This window comes from Pavona decussata, unplaced genomic scaffold (genome assembly GCF_977016875.1).
Source record: "Pavona decussata unplaced genomic scaffold, jaPavDecu1.1 SCAFFOLD_381, whole genome shotgun sequence".
NCBI lineage: Eukaryota > Metazoa > Cnidaria > Anthozoa > Scleractinia > Agariciidae > Pavona > Pavona decussata.
This window is the reverse complement of record NW_028145755.1, coordinates 1,768,395-1,790,000: the sequence shown is the minus strand read 5'-3', so window position 1 is coordinate 1,790,000 and position 21,606 is coordinate 1,768,395. Positions and strand designations below refer to the sequence as shown.

Below are 21,606 nucleotides of genomic sequence, written 5' to 3'. Positions count from 1 at the left end.
ATCAGCTCTTGAATCTCTTATGGTGGCCAAATTACCTTTAATTATTAACTCTGTTGATGAAACCAGATATTTGCTGAACATTGTGTTTGCTGCCATTTTGTATCTTATGGTCTTACATCTTTTGTGATAATGTTTTCTTCCAGGAGGATGCAAATGTTTCTGAGAACTCCTTTGCTTTGTTTTATGGAAAATTCAGAACTTGTGCCCCAAGAGTAAAGGTTAGTTTCTGGACCTGAGTAGTTCAATCTTCCTGTGGTTTGAAATACTGTGCACAGTGTCAGGTTAACATCAATTCTGTAAGTGGCCGAACTCTTGTAACAGTGTCATGAAATGAAGGACACAGATTATTCAACTTGCACACTGAAAAAAGCCTGTCTTTCATTGTGCAGTTTCAGAGAATATTCATACTCCCCCCACGGAAGGATTTCTGTTGCACCCCCTGTACCCCCAGGAAATTCCAGTTTAGCTTCATACTTTGCTTCTAAAATTGTTACTTTTAATACCCCCTTCCCCGCAGGAATTTCTGATGACCTTCCATGGGGTGGGTATGGATTTTTTCTGGAACTGCATCTTGTGAATTAGGTTTGCACAAGCTTAAATTGATTTAATTTGTGACTCTAGACAATGTTGTCAGCAAATGACATGAAAAGGTGTGGGATCAGTCAGTTTGTTTGTTTTTTTACAGAGTTTGATGGAGCAAATTGAACAAAGAAGTCACCTTAGCTCAGAGTAAGTAATTCATTTGGTAACCTATTAAAACAAGTGCAAAGCAAGTAACAAGTAAAATTGTTACAGGACGAGTCTGATCTACCTTACTCTGTCGATAAGTGCACATTAATTTTAAATTGTATTATATTTCAGGTACACCTCTCTTCTCAGTGACTGTCAGCAGTGTTATCTCTCCCAGCGCTCACAGCTGTTGACACCTTGTGTTAGTGATGCTGTTGACAAACTGGCAAAGCAATATGAAAGGAATCCATGTTCTCTGGTAAGGTTTTTGACAATTAAACTTTGCACTATTAAATAAAAATACAACAGAAATGATTTTGCTCACCAGTTAGCATTATTTTATCATTGGATCATTAGTGTCATTAGCCTGTTGTCATGGTAACAAGTTACGCACTGAGTGGTTGCTGTCATATCACATCAAGTCTCTTTTCTTTCCTTTGTCTGTAGGTTCGTGCAGGATGTTCAGTTTTGATTCACGTTTGTCAAGATGAGTACCAGTTGTATTATCACTTCTTCTCAAAGCCAAGTTCAGGCCTAGAGTAAGTAAATAGTGACATGACTTACATGTATAGTATTAATTGGCAGAAGTTAGAGGGTTGAATAAATTGGAATTCAATTGTCAAACTGGTAAAATAACTTTTTTTATTGTTAAAATTCACTGTATGAAAACATACCTAAGATATTCTTATTAAGTACCTCTGTTATTGTTTAATGGTACATTGTTTCTTGTCTCCATTTCAGCTCATTGTTGGAAATCCTTTGTAGCCTCCTCTATGATTCATTACGACCTGTTATCATTCACATGAACCACATGGAGACCCTGACTGAGCTGTGTACAATATTAAAGGTACGTTTAACTTGGTTTTTATATGTTGAAGATTCGGCTGTAGGCAGGCATTAACAATAAAGAGGTACAGAGATCTTTCTCAAAATTTTTGACAGTTTTCTATAAAATTTGATGATATTTACTCTTCAACCAGGCAAATTATCCATGTTATGGAGGGCAGAGAATATCTAGAAATCATCATTAAAAAAGTTAGGAAACTGAAACATACCGATGCATTTTTTGCCTTGTTAATCTTTTTTACAGGTTGAGATGATTGAAGACCATGTACAACAGAAAGGTGAGTGAGAAATGAAATTCTGAGGTTTGTTGCCCATTTTAATCCATCCCTCTGTGTGCAGAATATACTTATTATTAGCAGACCTGGCAAAAATCTATTATTTAAAAATTGTTAAGAGCATGCACACTTTCCAGACTGTATGTGTTTTTATTTCACTTCAGGTGAAGAATTAGCTGCATTCGAAGTTGTGGTTTTGCAAATGCTGGAGGATGTCCAAGAAAGACTTGTGTACAGGGCTCAGGTAATCACTCGGTGTTAAATATTAGTTCTTGTAATAAAACAGTATAACACTTACCAATCACATGTGAATGTTGGCATTCTTGATTGCAAAGTTAACCATGACCCTCGCTCTTCTATTGTGCTATTATTCTAGACATGCCACTTTATTCGTCAGCTACTGATGCCCTGGTAACTTTAAAGTGGCTGAACCTAGAACAACGTAGATCTTACCATCGTTGTATACATATTTATAAGTGCATTAATGGACTTATGGACCACTCTATGAATTTACTAACAAACAGTGACATTCATAATACAATTTATAATACAAGGAACAATACATGCTCAGACTACCCCGTGTTACCAGAAATTGGGGAAAGCAGAGAGTTTGCCATCACTCTCTAAAAGACTGAAATGAATTAGAGAGAGAGACCAGAAATGCACCGAATATTGCTACTTTTAAGCAAAAAATGTTTGCCAGGTTTTTTAATTAACCCTATCGGTAAGAATTTTTGTAGTTTTAGCTTTTTTGCTTTTATCAATTTTTATCTTTTATCAATTTGAAGTTTTCAACCCCATTGATGATCTTTGTAGTTTCAGCTTCTAGTTTGAATTGCTGTTTTTATCATTTTGTAATTTTGTCTTGTATATTGTATTTTTTAACCTTTTGTATATTTAATCTTTATAGGACCTTTCTGAAAACCACATTTAGTAAACGAAAGCTTCCTAATAAAAGATTATTATTACTATTATACAACACAAACTGCTCCAAACTCCTCCAAGATTAAATTTTGCTTTCTTCCAATTGATCATCAAGTCTTATATCCAATACTGTGCTTTGCATCGAATAATGTTGCTATTTAATAATTTTATTTCTGTGACCCTGCAGGCGTACATTGAGACTGACATCCAGAAATATTCACCTGCTCCTGGAGACTTAGCATATCCTGAGAAACTTATCATTGTAAGTATACTAAAGATGTTATCATTGTATAGACTCGTGCTCAAGTAGCCTGTGACCTCAGATGTAATACGTCTGCATTCACAGGCTAATGCTCAATTAACCCAAATTCAAACCCTTTTGCTGATGGTTAGGATAAATGCAAATGTGTATTTATTTCTTAGACTGCAAATGATGCTGAAAAGGAGGAGAAGAGCCCTGAAGGTGAAGAGAAGAAATCTTCTGGTGAGTAACCGAAGCCTTTTAAATGTGTCCCTTATCCAAAGTTCTAGGTTTACTGTAGACTCACTGCCTTGGAGGGATTACTTGAAGGGCTCAACGCATAAGTTAACCAACCATATGTGATCGCTTGTTGTTGTTTTAGCTTAGATTCAGTGGAGTTTTTGCATGTGATCTTGAATTCCTCCCCTAACACGTTATTTTTCTGTTCCAGAATTACCAGCCGCCCTAGCTGATCTGCAGGGGATGTGGTACCCGACTGTCAGACGTACACTGGTTTGCCTCTCAAAACTCTACCGCTGCATCTCGGTAGGGTATTCTTTTTTTTTTTTTGTATGCTAATGATCCACAGTGGACTCCCACTGTCTTTTAAACCCGTGGTTTATCCCATTTCTCTAGAATGTTGATCCTGCTAAAATTAGTTCATTATTCCTTATTCCTATAAACCTTTTTGCTTGTTGTCGCCTACGCTGAAATTACTGCGTTTGACCAAGGAGAACGCAATTACGCAAACCTAATCTGGCAGTATTGGTCCTTTGTCTTTCGCGTATTGGTAATCCTGTGCACTGTACTACCAGAATTTTTGGCGTTCTTGTAAGGACGCCACAATAGCCTCCCACTTGAAATGGTGTACCATATATGTACATTTATACAATTTAAGGTGTGGAATATACTCTTATAACCTTTGATAACTGCTGATTTTGAGAGTGAATTATTATATCCCTTCGATCCCTGAGAGGTTGATTTCTGGCTGAAATTCAGCCGGCGAAAATCTCATTGTTCCTTTGCATTATACAGAAAGAAACATTTGAAGGACTGTCCCAAGAAGCTTTGTCACTGTGTATCCAGTCTCTAAAAACAGCAAGTGCGCTCATCGCCCAAAGAAAGGTAATTATTGGATCAGCATAAAAAGTAAAATTCGCAACATACTTCTTATCGTACCGATTTTATTGCCAACCAAGAGATATTTCAGATATGGACTGTCTGTAAAGTTCTCTTCACCAGCACCACCTTGTTTTGCATCCCTCCCATCCCCTAGAAAAATCGTATAGTAGTATGTTAAATGTTTGTGCTTTTCTTGTTAGGATGCCATAAATGGACACTTGTTCCTCATCAAACATCTACTAATCCTCAGAGAACAGATTGCACCTTTTGACGTAGATTTCGCTGTGAAAGAAATGTCACTGGATTTCAGCAAAATGAAGACTGCTGCGTACGGACTGTGGAGCCACAGCAACAGGCTGTTTGCACTCAGCAGCAGTAATGCTATTTTGGAATTCTTGTTAGATGTGAGTGAACTGCAAATCAGTGCTGGAAATAACAGTCGGTCATCGGACGTTGTGCGACCATATTGCTCAAGTAAAATAAAATGTCTGACCAATTCTTAAGTTTGTTTGGTTTTATCAACAGAGTTGATAAGGAAATTTTGCCACCGCAAAGAAATTCAAGTGCTGACGTTAGTCCTTCATCAGATTCGCTCTGACCACGGGCTAACGCTCGAAACGTCAGCACTCGAATCTCTTTGCGCTGGTCAAAATAAAGATTTGGAAGGAAATGTGTCTTGTTAAGCAATAACATTACGAGCGCTTCGCGTTTCTCTCTTGAAGAGCGGAGTGATTCTAATAACTGCTGCAAATCTGAGACATTTCTTTAAAGAATTACTTGGGTAACACTCCAAGGCATTCTTTTATACAACGTAATGTCACAACAAACTTGTAAAGTGCACAGTTCATTGCCTGGTGTGACTCGCCTTGTTTTGGTTACGATTTTAGGGGGCACCTCAGTTAACAGAAAACTACTTGGATTCAAAGAGGGTAAGAGAATATTATTGAATTTTTTCATTAATAACTTCCGTTTGAGAGCTCAAAAACGATCTGAATGTGTCTTCGAGGTGTAGAACTGCTTGCACTTTTGGTATCCTGGAAAGAAGTTGTTGTTGTTGTTTATGATGACGACGATGATGTTGATGTTTAAAAACTGTTTTTGTTTGTTTGTTCTTTATCAAGGATGTGGATGTTGAACTGCGGATTGTATGTGAACAGTTTATCCAAAATGTGTCCGAATCATTCATCGCTCCTCTCTCAGCATTCCTGGCAAAGGTAAAATCGACATTCATAGGATTCAATTTATTTAATAAATGCAAGCTCATTCCCAGGGTCTCTCTTACTCCGTAAAGACACTGGAAACGGGTTTGTGGTTTGCAAAGTCACATGTACTCCATGACTTCGCTTAGCTGTGGCAAAGGAAAAAATGGCGATTTTGTCTTGACACTTGAAGAGATACCTGGCAAGTTGACATTTTAGTAACGGAATCAAACTTTTATAAAACATTCATTCGCTGTGCATACCTCGTTCTTGACGTCGACCATCTAATAACAAAAAACACTTTTCTCTTTCCTTTCAAATTTAACAATTTGGCTATTTTTTCGTTTTCACTTGAGGTCAAAAACCAGTGCTCAGAAGGTGGTTTTGAACGAGAATTGTCTCCCTAATCGCATTTTGTGTTGGCGGGGTAGTGTAGTGGTTAGCGCTACGTCGGACTTACGATCGGACGGTCGTTGGTTCGAGGCCAGGTTGGTCTCTTCATCCGCTGTCGTTTCCTTGGACAAGAAACTTTGCTCCACATTGTCTCTCTTCACCCAGGTGTATAAATGGGTACCAGCGACATACTGCTGGGGTTAACCCTGCGATGGACTGGCATCTCATCCAGGGGGGAGTAGCAATACTCCTAGTTGCTTCATGTTACAGAAACCGGGTTAAACTCGGGCCGTGTGGACCACTTAGGTTCGAGGTGCGACTTTACCTTTTTCAATCGCATTTTTGTACTTTACTGTGGCAATTGACATTCGTTTTCTCTCAAAACTCAAATTACAGGTAACTGTAATCAAGAATCTCGCAGAGGAGGAAGGAAAAGACTCCAAAGCATTTCTGAAGCAACAGCCTTTCGCTAAACCAGGTGAAATATTTATCGGACTTTAGAATGTCATTATTTCAATCCGTGAAAAACTGATTCACTCTCGTTTCTCCTTCCTCCCTTCTTTTCCAGAGAACGTTCGCAAGGTTGTAAGTGAGACATACATGCTGCTAAAGTCTAAACTGACGAGTACGCTACAGAGCATGGCACTGTTCCTGGCCAATAAGGACACAGAATACATCTTATTCAAACCTGTTAAGGTAAGAACCTAGCCTGATGTATCAAGGCACAAACCAAAAGATCAAAACAATCCAAGCTGATCAAAACGATCCAACGATGTTCATTATGAAGCTTTCTCATCTAAATTTGACATCACATTACAAGCAATTGCTTACCCGTGGCTTTACAGGAATAATCTCAGCTGACTTTGTGATAAGGAGTTTGATGGTGCAACGTTCATTTAGGCCACATGTAGTTTAAACTTTTTAACAAATAGACGTCAGTTTCCTGTAGTCTATACTCTCATAGACCATGAAATGACGTCATAAAATGGTCAAAACTCAAGTGGAACTACGAGCCGCAGACGAGTCGTTTCACTGCCAACTTCATTCTTCTTAAATTCCACTAACTGAATTTCTTTTTTGTTCCAGGCTAAAGTTCAAGAGTATTATAAACAGATGAACGACTTGGTAACAGAGACATACTCAGAAGAAGATCAGCAAATTATCGGATGTCCGTCTATTCAGCAGGTAAGTGGAAGATAGTTTTACGCTAAAAGATTTTCTACCATCTTCATCGTCATCTCCTAACGAAGGTACCCTGAAAATTGCCTTGGTCAGTTTATCGTGGCCGGCGGGGATCCCGTAACAGCGGTCAAATAGACCATTTCCGAGTTGCTTTGCACCTCATTATGAAAGCGAGGCTAAGTGCAAAGTTTTTGTTTTGAAAATTATTTTCATTCTTATGCAAACAAAATCAATTTTCTTATGAAAAGTTTTGCACTTAGCCTCGCTTTCCTAGTGAGGTTCACAGCAACTAGGAAATGGCCTAATTTTAACCTCGTCATGTTGGACGCATAGAATGTGCGTATGCTCTAACAGATAACGCCGAAAGTTAATTACATGTTAGGTACATTTTTTCCATTTTTCAGGTTTCCCTTCTGCTGGCAGTATCATGAAGTTCCAAGTTTGAAACACTATTAAGTTAGGTTTACAAAGAAACAAGGTGACGTTTGAACTAATTTCACAACGCTTCAAATGAACCCAGCCTTCAGTTCCGTCGCCGTAGTCGTGAAAGAGTTCCCAATAAATCTCCATTGTTTTCTTGTGCTGAAGTCAAACTTCGACAGAAGACGGCAACAAGTCATTCTGAAATATTTCAAACTTGTTTAGTTTATAGCATTAAGGATTTAGAAATATTATTGTTAAAAAAAATGCAGTGAAGTATAGCAAGGAAGTCAAATTTACCACTGCCTTGGACAAGCTACATAATAGTGTTTAAAAATATTTATTACGAATAGCATTCTCTGTTGAAGGTCGACTTAGGTCGCCAAAAACCTGGCAATATCAATGGTGACAGTTTGTTGTCACTACCGGCTACAAACTTAGATCTCGAAACAAAAGATAAAAAATATTTCATTTATTGATTGTTGTCTTAGCTATACAAAAATAATTTTTCATAACTTTTTCCAAGGGAAATTATAGAACATATTCTGTAAATTACAAGGTTACCCGCATAGCTGTTGGTCATTGTTACACGATCTTGCATTATATCTCAGGGAGCTAAATGATTAGAAATTTGAACCCAGAAGAACAGTAGTTGGTCTTGTGTAAAGAATCCTTCAAAAAGACTTGTTGGTGAGCCTGAGGGAAAGCTATCTTCGCTGGAAACGAACGCGTTTTCGTTTGAAAATGCAAACTTTTCACCTTCGCGTTTTTATGTTCTTGAAAACACTTTCCAGAGTGGAAACTTTTGAAACCACAAACTTTTGAAAACGCAAACGTTTGAGAACGCATTCGAGTGCACAGCGTGAAAACGCAACTTTTCGTATTCCGTGTCGTTTAGTTACGAACAGTTAAAACGATCTGAAAACGGCCTTAAGGAGGCAAAACTTGTGTTTGAAACTGTCTCCGTAAGAAGCGTGCCCTCCCAGTCAACATTTTAGGGCAGGGATTCAACAGATTTCTCCAGTATAACCTGCGTCGTTTGCCTAAACGTCAGCCACCAACAAGTGTCTTCATAAGTACTCAGACTTGTATAAACGGTCATACTGGGCCTCTTAGCCCGCTTATTTTGACGTCGCAAAAATGACCATCAACTATACAGGCTGACTAGAAGGTATATATATCTATTTACAATAACTAGTATTTATAAATCTCAATTTCAAAATAACTATAATTATTTGGTGTAAATAAAGGACTTCAACAATGTGTTTATCTCTCATTGCGAACATTTCAACATGGTGATTTACATTGATACCAACTGAATATAATTTACTAAATGTCTTTAATTTCTCTATCATTCCGCACCAGTATAACTACAGTTCCTCAAATCATACTTTTGTTAGTATCTTTTTCTCCCATGCGAGAGAACTACGAGATCGGCAGTAAGACTTGGATGTTTTTGTCTAAAATTGCAATTCATATTTGTGTGGTGAAAAACGGTGAAATAGACAAAAACAAATTATGTATGTTTCTCACGTGTAAACATCCCCAATGCACTTAAAATTCGTGTCTATCAACCTTAACTCCATACAGGAACGTAAAGATGTACCTCGCACTATCAGCTGGTAATGTACGATACTTTTGACGATAAAAGTTTGATTTTTGTAAATGCACTTTTTAGACTGAAAGCTTTGTATATTTTTACGCGCGTCATCATCGCGCACAGTTAAACGGCTAGTTTTACACAACATTAGCGCATTCTTCATCTTGCAAAACTACAAAACATCAGGGTACATTTTTGTTCATTAAACCTACATTCTTTAACAATTTTTTAACAATCAATATATTTTCACTACTAGTTTGAAAACTATGTAATAGTATGCCTGGTCATAAGACATCACAGATACAAATCATCGAAATAGCTATTTTACGAAAACTAATCTGCCTTACCGTTAAACTTGTTTATTTTCCTTATTGCAATGCAAATCGCTTGAAATATTGTATGGAAATTTCATAAAGCCCTCTTGCGCTTCATCATTTAATAATTGCAGACACTCAATATTAAGCAATTAAACAGCATTTCATGGAAAAATTCCTAAATATACTAAACTTTACACCTATACTCCAAATTATTTGCATTAATATTTCCCATGGATCTTTACAAAGACGAATATTTTTGTTTGCCTAATGCAGGCAATGATTGCTACACACACTTTATTCCCAAAATTCAAATTTTCAGAGACCAAATAGTGGCCACAAAAAAATCAACTCTGTATCACATCTATTCTGTTACTATCCACTACATTGTTGTCCTGATGAAACTAAGTAGATCCAATTTACAGCCACACCCATTAACACCAGAATTTAATTTGCTCCCAACTCGGCAAGGAGAAGGCAATTGTGTTGTGTCGATGCACAAATTATTTACTTAATTATTCATTTTCTTACGTAGCTGCAAGTTTACACCAACGCCATATCTCAAATTTGTGCGGTATAACCGTCTTTCCTTGAATAACGGTCCCCAGTGAATGATCCCTCAAGTTATATTCAATTACGATAATTGGTTCCCTTCTAAGGCAACGTTTTAAAGTGATTTCATGCTGACAAACAACCACTTATAGACACCATCTTCAGTTTAAAAAAACAAAAACCCACTCCTGGCTACTACTACTACTTCTACTACTAGAAAATGCTTTTCTGTAGAGATAGTTCCCCCATGTAAGGCTCAATTGCCAACTATTTCCAGTTTTGACGGCCAGCCAATGAATATGGTGTTATGCGACCAAGGATATGGCTCTGGTTTGTGCAACAGTCTTGGAAGGCTCAGAGATACCGGTTGTTACCAGCTATGATATTCGTTTGTAACATCAGTAAGAGCACAAACACAAGCAATGCTACAACACCAGCAAGATACGAGCCTTGAACGGGCATGAACAACAGTTTGGCCTGCAAGATAAGGAGTCTTTTTAGAGTGGGCTCATCAATCAATCCCCACTGCTGGAAATCAAGGCTCGATGAAGAAGAAACACAGCATCAAAGACTCAAGACAGTCCAAGATTGTCAGTCACATGTGCATGACCATGGTGACATGCTGGTGGCATTGACATGTGCACATGCATGTCATTCACATGCGCACACACTTGGCATTGACATGAGTGCATGCTGGTCACATGCACATTTGTGCAAAGCATGTCAGTTGCATGTGCATGAGCATGGTGACATGCTGGTGACATTGACATGTGCACAAACATGTCATTCACACGCGCAGACAATGAGCATATGCTGGTTACATGCACTTTAGTGCAAGCAAGTTAATGGTCACATGCGCATGAGCATGGTGACGTGCTGGCGACATTGACATGTGCGCACGCATGTGATTCACATGTGCACACACTTGGCATTGACATAAGTGCATGCTGGTCACATGCACATTTGTGCAAACAAGTCGGTCATGTGCGCATGAGCATGGTGATGTGCTGGTGACACTGACATGTGCGCACGTTGGCGGAAGACTACTGTTCTCACTACTTAAAGTTGTCATTAGTGGTCAGCAGAACGCTGTTATAATGACAAGATAACAGGCATGGAAGGCTTTCTTCAGAATGTAATGGATGATGGGGTTAGTTTCTAAAGAAACTGGTGCTGCTTCGGTGGAGAGTGGAAACAAATATTTGGTTTTATCAACAAAGCTGAGAAGTTAATTTGGCCACTGTAAAGAGATTTGAGTGCTGACATTTGGAATGTTAGCCATTTGTCTGAGCGAATCTGATGAAGGGCCAACGCTCAAAATATTCACCCCTAGAATCTCTTAAAGGTGGCCAAATTATCTTGTCAACTCTGTTAATAAAATTTGTTTCTTTAGAATTTGGCTGGCTTCTCCCCTTGTGAAGCTAGTTTTTCTCAAAACCTAAATGACATCCCTGACAGCTATGCCAATTCTATTCTCAAATCTGGGGGTAACTCTGTGTTTCGCCAGCATCCCCTTCAAGAGGGAGAGGGTGAATACTCCTATTTGACTCGTACTCATTCTACTGAGTTTTGAGTTCATGCCTCTTTGCCTTAAGACAACCATCCACATACTGTCAAGTTCTTGAATTAAATACAATCCAAATTGTAGAAAATGTTTTGGCAACTGTGATGACAAGATAGGACAACATACAACAGTTGACCTACCTTCATTTCAGCACTATGGGAGAACAAAACAAAAGAGTCGAGATCCAGTTGAGAAGCCGAAGGATATCCAAACACTCTAATATGTAAACACTTCTGTTTAAACTGACGTGCAGCCGCTGTCAAGCGTGCAGCCTGCCAACAAACACAACATTTAAATTAAGTTATGTTAAGGTTTTAGCTTTTCAGTTTCACCGGCTGTTACAAGTTCCCTCAGTGTAAGTCAAACTCCAGTGTAAGTCTAGCTCAAAAATCAGTGTACTTACTATGACAATGGGGAAGACGACCAAGATTAAATCAATGATTGGCGCAAACACTCTGTACATTAGTCGGCCCTTGTTTTCAATTTCACGAGCATACATTCCTAGATTACACATGCCTGAAAAGAGAGAACAGTATTCAAAAGTCATTGCCATGCTTGAAATTGCTCCAAAATGTTTGATTGTAGGCTTCTTTGCCTTGAGGGGGGTGGGGGGTGAAGGGGGGCTTCCCTCACATACAAAAGTGACAAGGGATAGGATAGGATATAGGGTGTACCTTTTAGAGCTTAAAATAAAATTCATAGTTTGGTACCCCTTAGGGTGCTTAAATCTAAAATGAATTCCGTCAGAGGTATGGTGGTACCTTTTAAGATATTGAGCCAAAAAATATGAGAGGAAGTAACAATCTTTACAAGTGGACTTCAGGCATTTGAAGTCTATTACTATTAAAAAGTGTCAGTGAGTATATTTTACTAGAGTTGATACCTCTTAGGGCCCAAAAAAGTGTCCAGACCACGCCAAAAACAGAATTCTGGTACCTTTTAAGGGTTCTTTTCAAAATTTCTGATGGTCACCCCTCAAATTTTATATGGGAGTACCCCCCCCCCCCCCCCTTAACCCAGTGGGGTTTGCCTGTGGCAAATATTGATCTGTACATATTGGAAAAAATGGTGATCTAACCATCAGCTGAATATTAGCCAAACATCAACTACCAATGACCAAATATGTCGGTTCAAGATAACATGAGCAAATCAGACTTTATGTTCATGATGTTGTTGTTGTATACCTATCACAGCAAGCTCAAAGTAGCTGAACACAATCAGAGTTGCTATCACAGAAATCAGACCATTCACTCTAGTGAGGTTCTTCTTTACCTCAAGAACATCCTGTAGGGGAACAAACAGTTGACTCTTTAAATAAGCAAGTAAAACTCAATGATAAAATCAAATAACATTCAGGGTCATCATGACACCATTTTCAAGTATGAACTGTCAGGAATAGCTGGCTGAAGATTTTAAAACATAATAAATAATCATGCAAAGTCATGCAAATATAAGTTTGGCTCAAATTGACTCCAATTGGGCATTTAGAGATAGAGAGCCAACCTATTTGTGTCACATTGGATAATTCAGTATTCGTTTTGTTAACCTTCAAAAATATTAGTGAAACATGCTTCAAATAATAAATGATTTTTTTAGAGACGGTACATAGAGATTATACTGTATCTCTGACAAAGCTTTTGGGAACATGGCATCAGTTGGAGCATTTTTTTTCTGTTTGGGGGAGGAGTTGGGGGCGCATTGTTCCATACTGAAACTAAAGTTGTCGTGAACCTAGAAGTTGATGCGCATACCTTCATAATTATACTGAGGTCTTTAGTTTTTTCCTCCATCCGTAGGCCAATTTCCCGAAGGTAGAATATTAACAGCTCACACTGAGCGCAGTAATTCACGATGGTCACAACAGTGACGCACGTCTCCACCACATCACCCAACACCATAAAACAAGCCACCACCCACTTGGCACTGAAAAAAAAAAAAAAAAAAAAAAAAAGGAAAAACACTTAACTCAGTCACTTCTGACATTAAATAGCTTGTTTCACAAAATATCCTTACCCTCACATAAGGGTCCCCAACAGGTTTTACGGGATACAGGATTTGGCTTTTTTAAAGGTCGGGATTCGGATTTTTGCGGAAAAGAGCAACGATATTCGGGAATAGAACTGAGGGACGGGACGTGGGATTTGACGATTTTATGAAGTGGGATGCGGGAAATGTTACTCTAAAGAAACGAGATCCGGGAAGTCTGGTGTCGAAAATGTACAAAGAAAATCTAGTTGTCACCGTCCTAGACGAGAAAAGAAATTTAAGGGTCCTATGTCTTTACAGATAAAATTTCTTTAGTGCTCCCTGAGACCTTGCAGTTAACTTGAGCCGATAAGCCTAAACAAATGCCACAGAGCTAGCGTATACAACGGCATAAAGGAACTAATTCAAATGGCTCTGAATGATAAAAAAACCTCCACAGGTAAATTTGAGTAGTTTCCTTCATGATCAAAATCAAAAGGTCAACAGAGAGATCTCACCACATTTTGATCGAAAAGGAAAATCTCCCAGAAACGTACTCAGGAAATTAAAGCACTCAATCCAGAAGTCTAAGGTACATTAAGCAACCAGTGGGAGTCGTGTTTGGCCTGTCACCTTTTCAAATATCTGTTGCAGTTGCATGTTGCGGTACATGAGTAGCAATACTCTTCAGACTTTGATGGCCTTTATCCCTGACTGAAAAGTTTTCCAAGGATCAACGTGATAAGAAAGGCAGCCACCATTCAATGGAGAGAAAAAAAAATAAAAAAGGAAAAAGGACAAGCTCTAAAAGGAAATTGCTAACTGACTTATTGACTGACGTGATTCGCGGGAAACTTTGAAAACGTCTTAAATGAACGATGTCGTTGTTATGGTGGATAGAAATAGAAGAAATAACCTTACAGCTAATTTCTCGATGACCAAAGACCAGTGCACAGATTTGCAGTTGGAATTTGTATCCAACTGAAAATGCCGTTTTTTTGTCAAGCTAAGGGGCTTGAAAAAAATTATGACCTGACCCTGACCCATTTAAGGGGAGGGGGACTGCACCCAATGTCAACTTATGTCATGTGTTTCTACCCCTTTTGAGCCAACGGTTGAAACTAAAGCGTGACTATTCAAATGAAAGTTACTGAGCAGTACTTTCCTGTGGGGCTGTTTATTAGGTTGTACAAGGTGGTTCTAACGTTTGACTCTATGGATAAAATCCTAAAGTGTGACCATTCAAATGAAAGCTACTGAGCAGTACTTTCCTATGGGGCTGTTTATTATGCTGTATAAGTTGGTTACAACTTTGGAGTCTGGGGATGAAATATCGGTATACTCAGTACCATAAAAAACTGTTTAGCATACCTTTGGTTATACTTGAAGCCAGTGACTGAGGCCAAAGAATACGCATAGCAAAATAAAATAAAATTGCCAACACCAAGAAGTACCATGAATATGCCACTAAACAGAAAAAATCTAAAGCAGACAGAAAACAGTGCCATTAATACAAAATAGGACTGAGAGCATAAACTGACCCGCCCAAATGACCTGTTCCTCATAATCTGTTGCACGTTAAAGAACCCACACACTTTTGTAAAGAGTAGGGGATGTAGTCCCTGGTGTGGTGGTCTATCTCCGTCTCTGATTTCATCTGTCATTCACATTCATGTGTGGACTGGGTGGGTGGGTGGGTGAGATCCAAATATGGACTGATAGCGGCTGCCAGTGACACCTTTACATGCTGACATCCATGCCAATCTCACCACACAGAAGAATTGTAAACTTCTATGAGACTATGTGGTATGTGCAGTAAATTAAATATATTTAACCAATGTTACTAAAAGCACTGAATATTTCTGAATGAAGATAAAATGACAGTTTTATAACATTTTTAATGCTGAGTTGAGATTGTTCGCATACCGTAACCTTGAAACAATCCTTTTTGGAACAGAACTCAGAAGAAAAACCTGCAAAAATAGGCAAAGTATCATTTCAGTCTGTAACAAGAGATCATCCTTTGACGGCAGAGGTATTTTGTAGAATGCCAAATGCTGAACATCACATTTTACACCATCTACAACAGTTAAGAGTTTATAAAGCGACGAATGATATTATTTAGGTCTAAGCACTCTTCTATACTATGTAGGGTTATTAGCACTGATTACATGTATATAGATGGTTAGCGTTTAGTTGTTGTTATGGCAGACATTTGACATTATAGGACTACTGTGGATTCAAGTTCAACGTTTAGCATTCAGCATTCTGCGAAAAACCCCTGCCAATCCTTTGACCCAACCAGGGGCGTCAAATAGAAATTCATTACATGGTGCTCCCTGTGAACATGCCAAATTCAAACACAACAGCAATAAACTTGAAATTGAAAATGTATTATACCATACATAATGGTATGTGCAATTTACTTTGCTTTAATTATTTTGTATTGGAGGGCCATTCCCGTGTATAAGCTCCGAGGGACTTATCTTTGGAGGGGTTTATTATAGCAGTCTTCTTTGCATTTCAAATTTGGGAGGCTCACAAAATAGAGAGGCTTATTTTCAGAATTTTATGGTATGGCCTGACTCAGCGGTTGAATTAATGGCCTTTAAGACTACACTTTCAACCGAACACAAAACAGAACATACAATACCTTTTCTATTAACGCATTGAGTCCTTCACTTTCTTGGATCCTGAACAAGTAAAAACCAGTGACAAATGCCAGGAAGTGTAGGACGTTTGGCACCACATATGTGCTGAATATATGACTGCACTCAGTAACTGCAGGTTTCCACAACGCAGGGGTCGCCAAGGTGTAGAAAGGAATCACAATTACTGAAGAAGTCGTACTTCCATCCACTCCTGGAACAATAGTTGAGCTGAAACTGATTGTTCCTGGACCATTGCTTGAAGATATTGCGGATGAAGAGTTCTTGCTAGTTACTGTACTGTGAGCAGTAGTGTGGGGTGGGGTCACAGTTGTTACATTTAATGTTCCATTTGTTACAGGAGTTGTGGTGACTTGTGTGGTTGTTGGTGGTGTGGTAGTGATCACTGGTTTTGATGTCTGTAGTGGTTGCTGGCATGGTACACAACAGAAATATTGTTAAATTCTGCATTTATACAACACCCCCATCTTGCTGTTTTTCATTTATTTTTTTCATTATTTTGAAATTTTTTTTAGATTTCATAGTTCTTTACTATTCCCTGTGATGCACTTTTAAGCTAGAGCCATTTTTTTTTCACTTTGTATCTTTGTATTAATTTTGTTTGCTTTTGTGATCTTTTTGCATGGTAAAGCTAAATAAATAAAATAACATTTGGGAAAAAAGGCTTTTTATCAATAGAGAGATTTAGATTTCATGTTTACAACAAATGACAAATGTGAGAATTGCTATGTTTTCTTGTACATAGATGAGTATAGTGTAAACTAATTCTGACCTTTGACGCTAACATAAAACTACTCAGTTTTACTGAGAAACTAAAAACAGCGAGCGGCAAATGAAGGATAAACATGGTCACGGCGTCATTTCTGCCGTTTGCCGGAAATGTAACTCGAAATCTCACTACTAAATGACAGTAACATAAAAGCTAACTATTAATAAAAAACAAAAACTTCCTCAGAAATATTTAAGTATTAATATTACAGGGTAACCCAGGGAATAATACTCACAAGGCCTGCTTAGTCATCATATATTCAGCGTTTTCCAATAACTAACAGTAACTTTAATTATTTAGTTGTTAACTACTAAAAATTATACTAGTAAGCCTACTTGTCTGTGGTTTCTTATTCTAGGAGCAATTCATGGTCTACTTGTTTGCATCTTGTTCTCTATAAAGCTTTCAGTGAATTATGTATTGTGCAGTTCCAGAAAAAAAATCCATACCCACCCCATGGAAGGTCATCACAAATTCCTAGGGGGGGGGGGGGGGTCTTAAAAGTGAAAAATTTAGAAGCAAAGTATGACGCTTGAACTGGAATTTCCTGGGAGGACGGGGGTGCAAAACAAAAACCTTCCATGGGGGCGGTATGGATATTTTCTGGAACTGAACATTTAACAACCCAGATATACAGTCTAAAAAACTTCCTTAGGTACCTCAACTAGTCTGGCTTGGCATGCAATAATACTCGATGTATAGCCAAATATAATCAGGATAAATATGAACAGTGTGTACAGAATGTTTAGGATCTTGCGAATTGTCCATCCCTGGTAACGGAACGACTGGATGTTGAATGGTCGCCAGGCAACCTGAAAATAAATAATTACTCGAATTTATTCACAAAGTAAAGGCTTATAAATTACTGTAAGTTCAATTTGCATCCAGGTGTGGTGGTCTGGTAATAAACATGGACATCAGACATTTTCAAATTTGTACATTCTGAAAATGGTTCCCAATATTTTGAAGAAATTCGATGGACCAGCATGTACATGTAACATTAACCAGACCATCAAATTTGTGCATTCCCTTTTGGGAACTGTCTGATCTGGTTGGCCAGTCCTGATAAATGGAAAGCGTCTCGTAGTCTCAACATTCCTTAAAATATTCATGTGTGAGCATGCTAATTTATAAACAGAGACAGGCTGAACCCACTGTCGCTAAAGATACCTTCATTCCACAACTTACCAAAGAAAGGATGTAGAAATACGGGTAAATGACTTGACTTTTACAGGTCAGGAGAAGACTGGTTGTTGCATTAAAATCTCCTCTTTGTTGAGACAGAGAGCCATCCCTGATCTGATGAAATGCAATAATACAAACTGCAGTTTTCCAAAATATATCCAGACCCAGAAATTCAAATGGGTAGGTATGGGGGAAAGAGAGGGAATGGAAGGATGGGTGGGGAGGGGGGGGGGGGGGGGGGAGAGAGAGAGTTATAATGTTTGGAGAAAAGGGGCTACATGAAGAGTTTTGTTGTACAGGGTTTTGAGGTGATTGCAAAAACAGTTATGTACATTTGAAATTACTTGTGCATTTGCAGGATTGAAAAACTAATACTGCTCAAAATTATCTTAATTTTTCATGTACACCCTGTTATTGATGATATCATATATTTTGTAACAACACCACCCCCCCCCCCCTCCCTAACCATACCACTTCCTTGATGTTGCAAACCAACATTAGTAACATTGTTCCCAGGGTCTCTCCTTTTACTGTGGCGAGGCTGACATGACAATACATACCAAGAACACATTTTACCAAAATAACGAGCAAACGTGACACTAGGACACTTTGCACCTTTCACAACTTTGATCAATTCGAATTTCCACGTCAAGACATCTCATAAATTTCAAACAGAGACAGTATAAACCTATAAACAGAACTCAATTAAAAATTTGATCATTCTGCGCGGCGGTACAATTACCGTGTGCTATTCAACTGATGGAATCAAAACATCAAGACTGTTAAAATTTAACCTTAATTAAGCAAAGATTATATTATGCAATAATCAACTAAACAAAATGTCCCATGTTCTACAAATACAATTATCTGGGTTTAATTGAAGCTCGTTAAAAAAGAAAATGGCCACTAGTTTGGCCTCGTTCGATGAAGGAAGGGGCACGATGCTGCAGGCATCTTCGAGGACATGACCATTGTACTCATTGTACAAGGTATTAAAATATTATTGCTTTCAAGTCATGACGTAAAATCTTGGTTAAAAACAATTTCAGCTCTCACCTCAACACTTGTGCTGTCCCAAATATCCGCAAACGAGGACCTACTGCTCCCAACTGTGTCATCAAGCTCGTTTACATGGCTACCTATGGCAGGACCTCCATCGCTATTGATGCTAACTACGTCTTGGTTCCCCAACATTGTCCGCGGAAAAAGTCTTCGCAATGCGGACCTCTGTGTGATATTAAAAAGAATATGGCTTAATTCAGCGCGAATTCTGTGATTTCAGGGACACTGAAAGCTAAGCATTACCAGGGTTTGACCACTGTAAACTGCATCCCAGTTCCGTCTTGGCTGAACTCGCTCAGCTGAGGAAAGGTACACTTGTTTGTCTTGCATTTTACTGTCACCCCGAAAGTCAAGGTTCATGTTCACCAGGGTCTTGGGCTTGTACCTTCATAAGGTACCCCTTAAAATGCCCCCATCTCAGTACATCCCCAGATAGGACCCCGGAATTATCAATAAGAGGCGAATAAGATTATGAATTTCTCAAGGTCAATGAGAACGACTTTCAACGATAAATATGCTTTCAGAAACGTAAGGGTGCAACAATAGGAATGGAAATCGATACAGGCGGGATCTGGAACTGACCGTGTATTTTTAGGGCAGAACACGTGATGTAAATTACCGAAAAGTCGGACCATTGCTTTATTTAACATTTGGAAGGCATATTACGGGAAATTACTGAAGTCAGGATGGTTGTAAAACAGCAAATGTGAAGACGAACGATCCCAGTTCACACCCCCGGGAGGTACTCCTGGGAGTTTTTTAGGTGGTAGCAATGGGCTCCTGGTGGTAGCGGTGATGGTGGGGGGGGGGGGGGGGGGAGAGGGTAGGCTAGTGGTTCTCCAATTGGTGGGGCTCAGTTCTCCAAATCCTGACCCTGTTTCAGACCGAAACATATAATTTTCCGGTGCTCATTTTAAGACATACATATCAATTATCATGGTCAGTTTAAAACATTTTATATTTTGGCGATAAGTTACCATGGTTACCTAACACCACTTTTCTTCAAGATAACATTTTGTTTAGCCGTGTTACTATGGTTGCTGATGAAAACACTCCACTTGTACAGATTCTTTTTTAACAATTACCATGGTTACCGATAACCTCTTCGAACACAATGCATTTCTTGGTTGCGATGGTTACCTACGTAATGCTTTGTTTATGAACTCCACGATCATTAAATTAACGTCAAACCACGTCATAGCTAGTTTATCACCTTTGTTAGAGATTAAGATGTTCAGAGATTACAATTCACACTTTTCAAAGTTTTAATTTTTCAATCGAGTCTCTAACCGCATAATAAGGTCTAGATGCGGTCATTGTTGATAAACGTTGGCAATCAATAACAAAAAATTGAGCAACGGGCAGTTTGGGAGCGTTATACCTACCAAAACATCTTGTAGAGTAAGGTGTAGGAATGTTTTCGCTAATGAGTAGTAATAAGATTGGATTTCTTTCTCAAACATTGTAAGTGCATTTGACTACTGATATAATTGCCCAAAAAATCCTCAGCATCTCTCGTTTCATTTCGGGGTCGTGAATTGCAGTATTAGCATGGATGAGTAGTTGTTAATGATTTAGATTCTTTGTGGAGCATGCACACTACTTCAATAGTGCCAATTCCATCCATCCTATACTACTAAGGCGTGTTGTAACTTTTCTTCAACGACGTAGACTTAAACTGACAATTATTCAAGTAACGCTGTAGCAACCGACTACCGGTCAGTGAAGAAAAGGTGTTTATCGTTAAATGCTTGTATACAGAATTAAAACAACGTCGAGTACTCAGTAAGGCCTTCAGTGCTACAGGACTTGATAAGGTCTAAGCTCACAACAGCAACAACAACTTTTTGCAAAGTTTAAAAAAATGGTTGGGAGGGGTTCAAAGCATGCACCTTAACGAAAATTTAAGGTGGCTCTGAACCCCCCCCCCCCCCCCCCCACAATTTTTTAAACTTTGCAAAATGTTGTGTCTAAACATGCTGATAACAGTTCCATAATAAAAAAAATTGGGATCACTAAGCTTGTTGTTGGGTAATTACCACTTATAAAGCTAAAATTAGGGTTGTTTTAACAGGTTATGACGTTGATCATTACAGTGATTTTATGTGAAAATATGGATGATTCACTTGGTACGAATATTCTGTGCTGTCTGTTTGATGTTGCTATGATAGCCTTTTATGTCAAGAAAATGGCCATGACTTGTTCGCCAATAATTAGGCATTTCTTTGATACCATTTTTGTTGTATTAACTGATAAAGGGTGGTCCCCACCCTTGAAACCGGTGGTAGCCACTTTAAATACATTGAGGTTTTTTTTAATTGATAGGCGCAAAATCCAAAACCAAAGTAATCAAACCTCTGACCAACCATAACGGACACAAAAAACAAGACGAAGCAAATACATGTTAGTGACAAAAGGCGAAAGAATGTGACAAGCAAAGTGATAGAGAAAGCCTGAAGTGGCGACAGCGGATTTGAACATCACTGAGTGTAGTAAGCAAAACTAAAGCTAGTGTGAATTGTGTTTGACGTTCATATGAAACCCGCTCGAAGATAGCCTTTACAATAGAGCCTTTTCCAAAATGGCGGCAACAGA

At 38.5% G+C, this 21,606-nt stretch overlaps 2 protein-coding genes across 2 annotated transcripts in view; one reads left to right on the top strand and one right to left on the bottom strand.

Annotated features, from left to right (window-relative positions):
- The window catches only part of LOC146452036 (conserved oligomeric Golgi complex subunit 3-like), a 13,911-nt gene extending 5,315 nt beyond the window's left edge, over positions 1-8,596 (top strand). The window contains exons 8-25 of the mRNA XM_085098371.1: positions 144-218; positions 686-729; positions 862-988; positions 1,177-1,268; positions 1,471-1,576; positions 1,820-1,853; positions 2,015-2,094; positions 2,962-3,036; positions 3,198-3,258; positions 3,467-3,561; positions 4,051-4,140; positions 4,338-4,541; positions 5,025-5,066; positions 5,259-5,351; positions 6,126-6,207; positions 6,298-6,425; positions 6,816-6,914; positions 7,316-8,596. Of these exons, the coding sequence (XP_084954497.1) occupies positions 144-218; positions 686-729; positions 862-988; positions 1,177-1,268; positions 1,471-1,576; positions 1,820-1,853; positions 2,015-2,094; positions 2,962-3,036; positions 3,198-3,258; positions 3,467-3,561; positions 4,051-4,140; positions 4,338-4,541; positions 5,025-5,066; positions 5,259-5,351; positions 6,126-6,207; positions 6,298-6,425; positions 6,816-6,914; positions 7,316-7,342 (1,554 nt within the window). The 3' untranslated portion in view covers positions 7,343-8,596. The remainder of the gene's footprint in view (positions 1-143; positions 219-685; positions 730-861; positions 989-1,176; positions 1,269-1,470; positions 1,577-1,819; positions 1,854-2,014; positions 2,095-2,961; positions 3,037-3,197; positions 3,259-3,466; positions 3,562-4,050; positions 4,141-4,337; positions 4,542-5,024; positions 5,067-5,258; positions 5,352-6,125; positions 6,208-6,297; positions 6,426-6,815; positions 6,915-7,315) is intronic.
- On the bottom strand, positions 7,789-19,376 carry LOC146452035 (uncharacterized). Its single transcript, XM_085098372.1, has 12 exons — positions 19,255-19,376; positions 19,006-19,176; positions 17,953-18,063; positions 17,424-17,576; positions 15,980-16,405; positions 15,253-15,299; positions 14,698-14,808; positions 13,113-13,284; positions 12,546-12,645; positions 11,765-11,877; positions 11,502-11,633; positions 7,789-10,274 (listed from the first exon to the last, which is right to left on the bottom strand). Exons 1-12 carry the CDS (start codon positions 19,369-19,371, stop codon positions 10,152-10,154), a joined length of 1,776 nt encoding a protein of 591 aa, XP_084954498.1. The 5' UTR covers positions 19,372-19,376; the 3' UTR covers positions 7,789-10,151.
- Between the last annotated feature and the right edge of the window lie 2,230 nt (positions 19,377-21,606).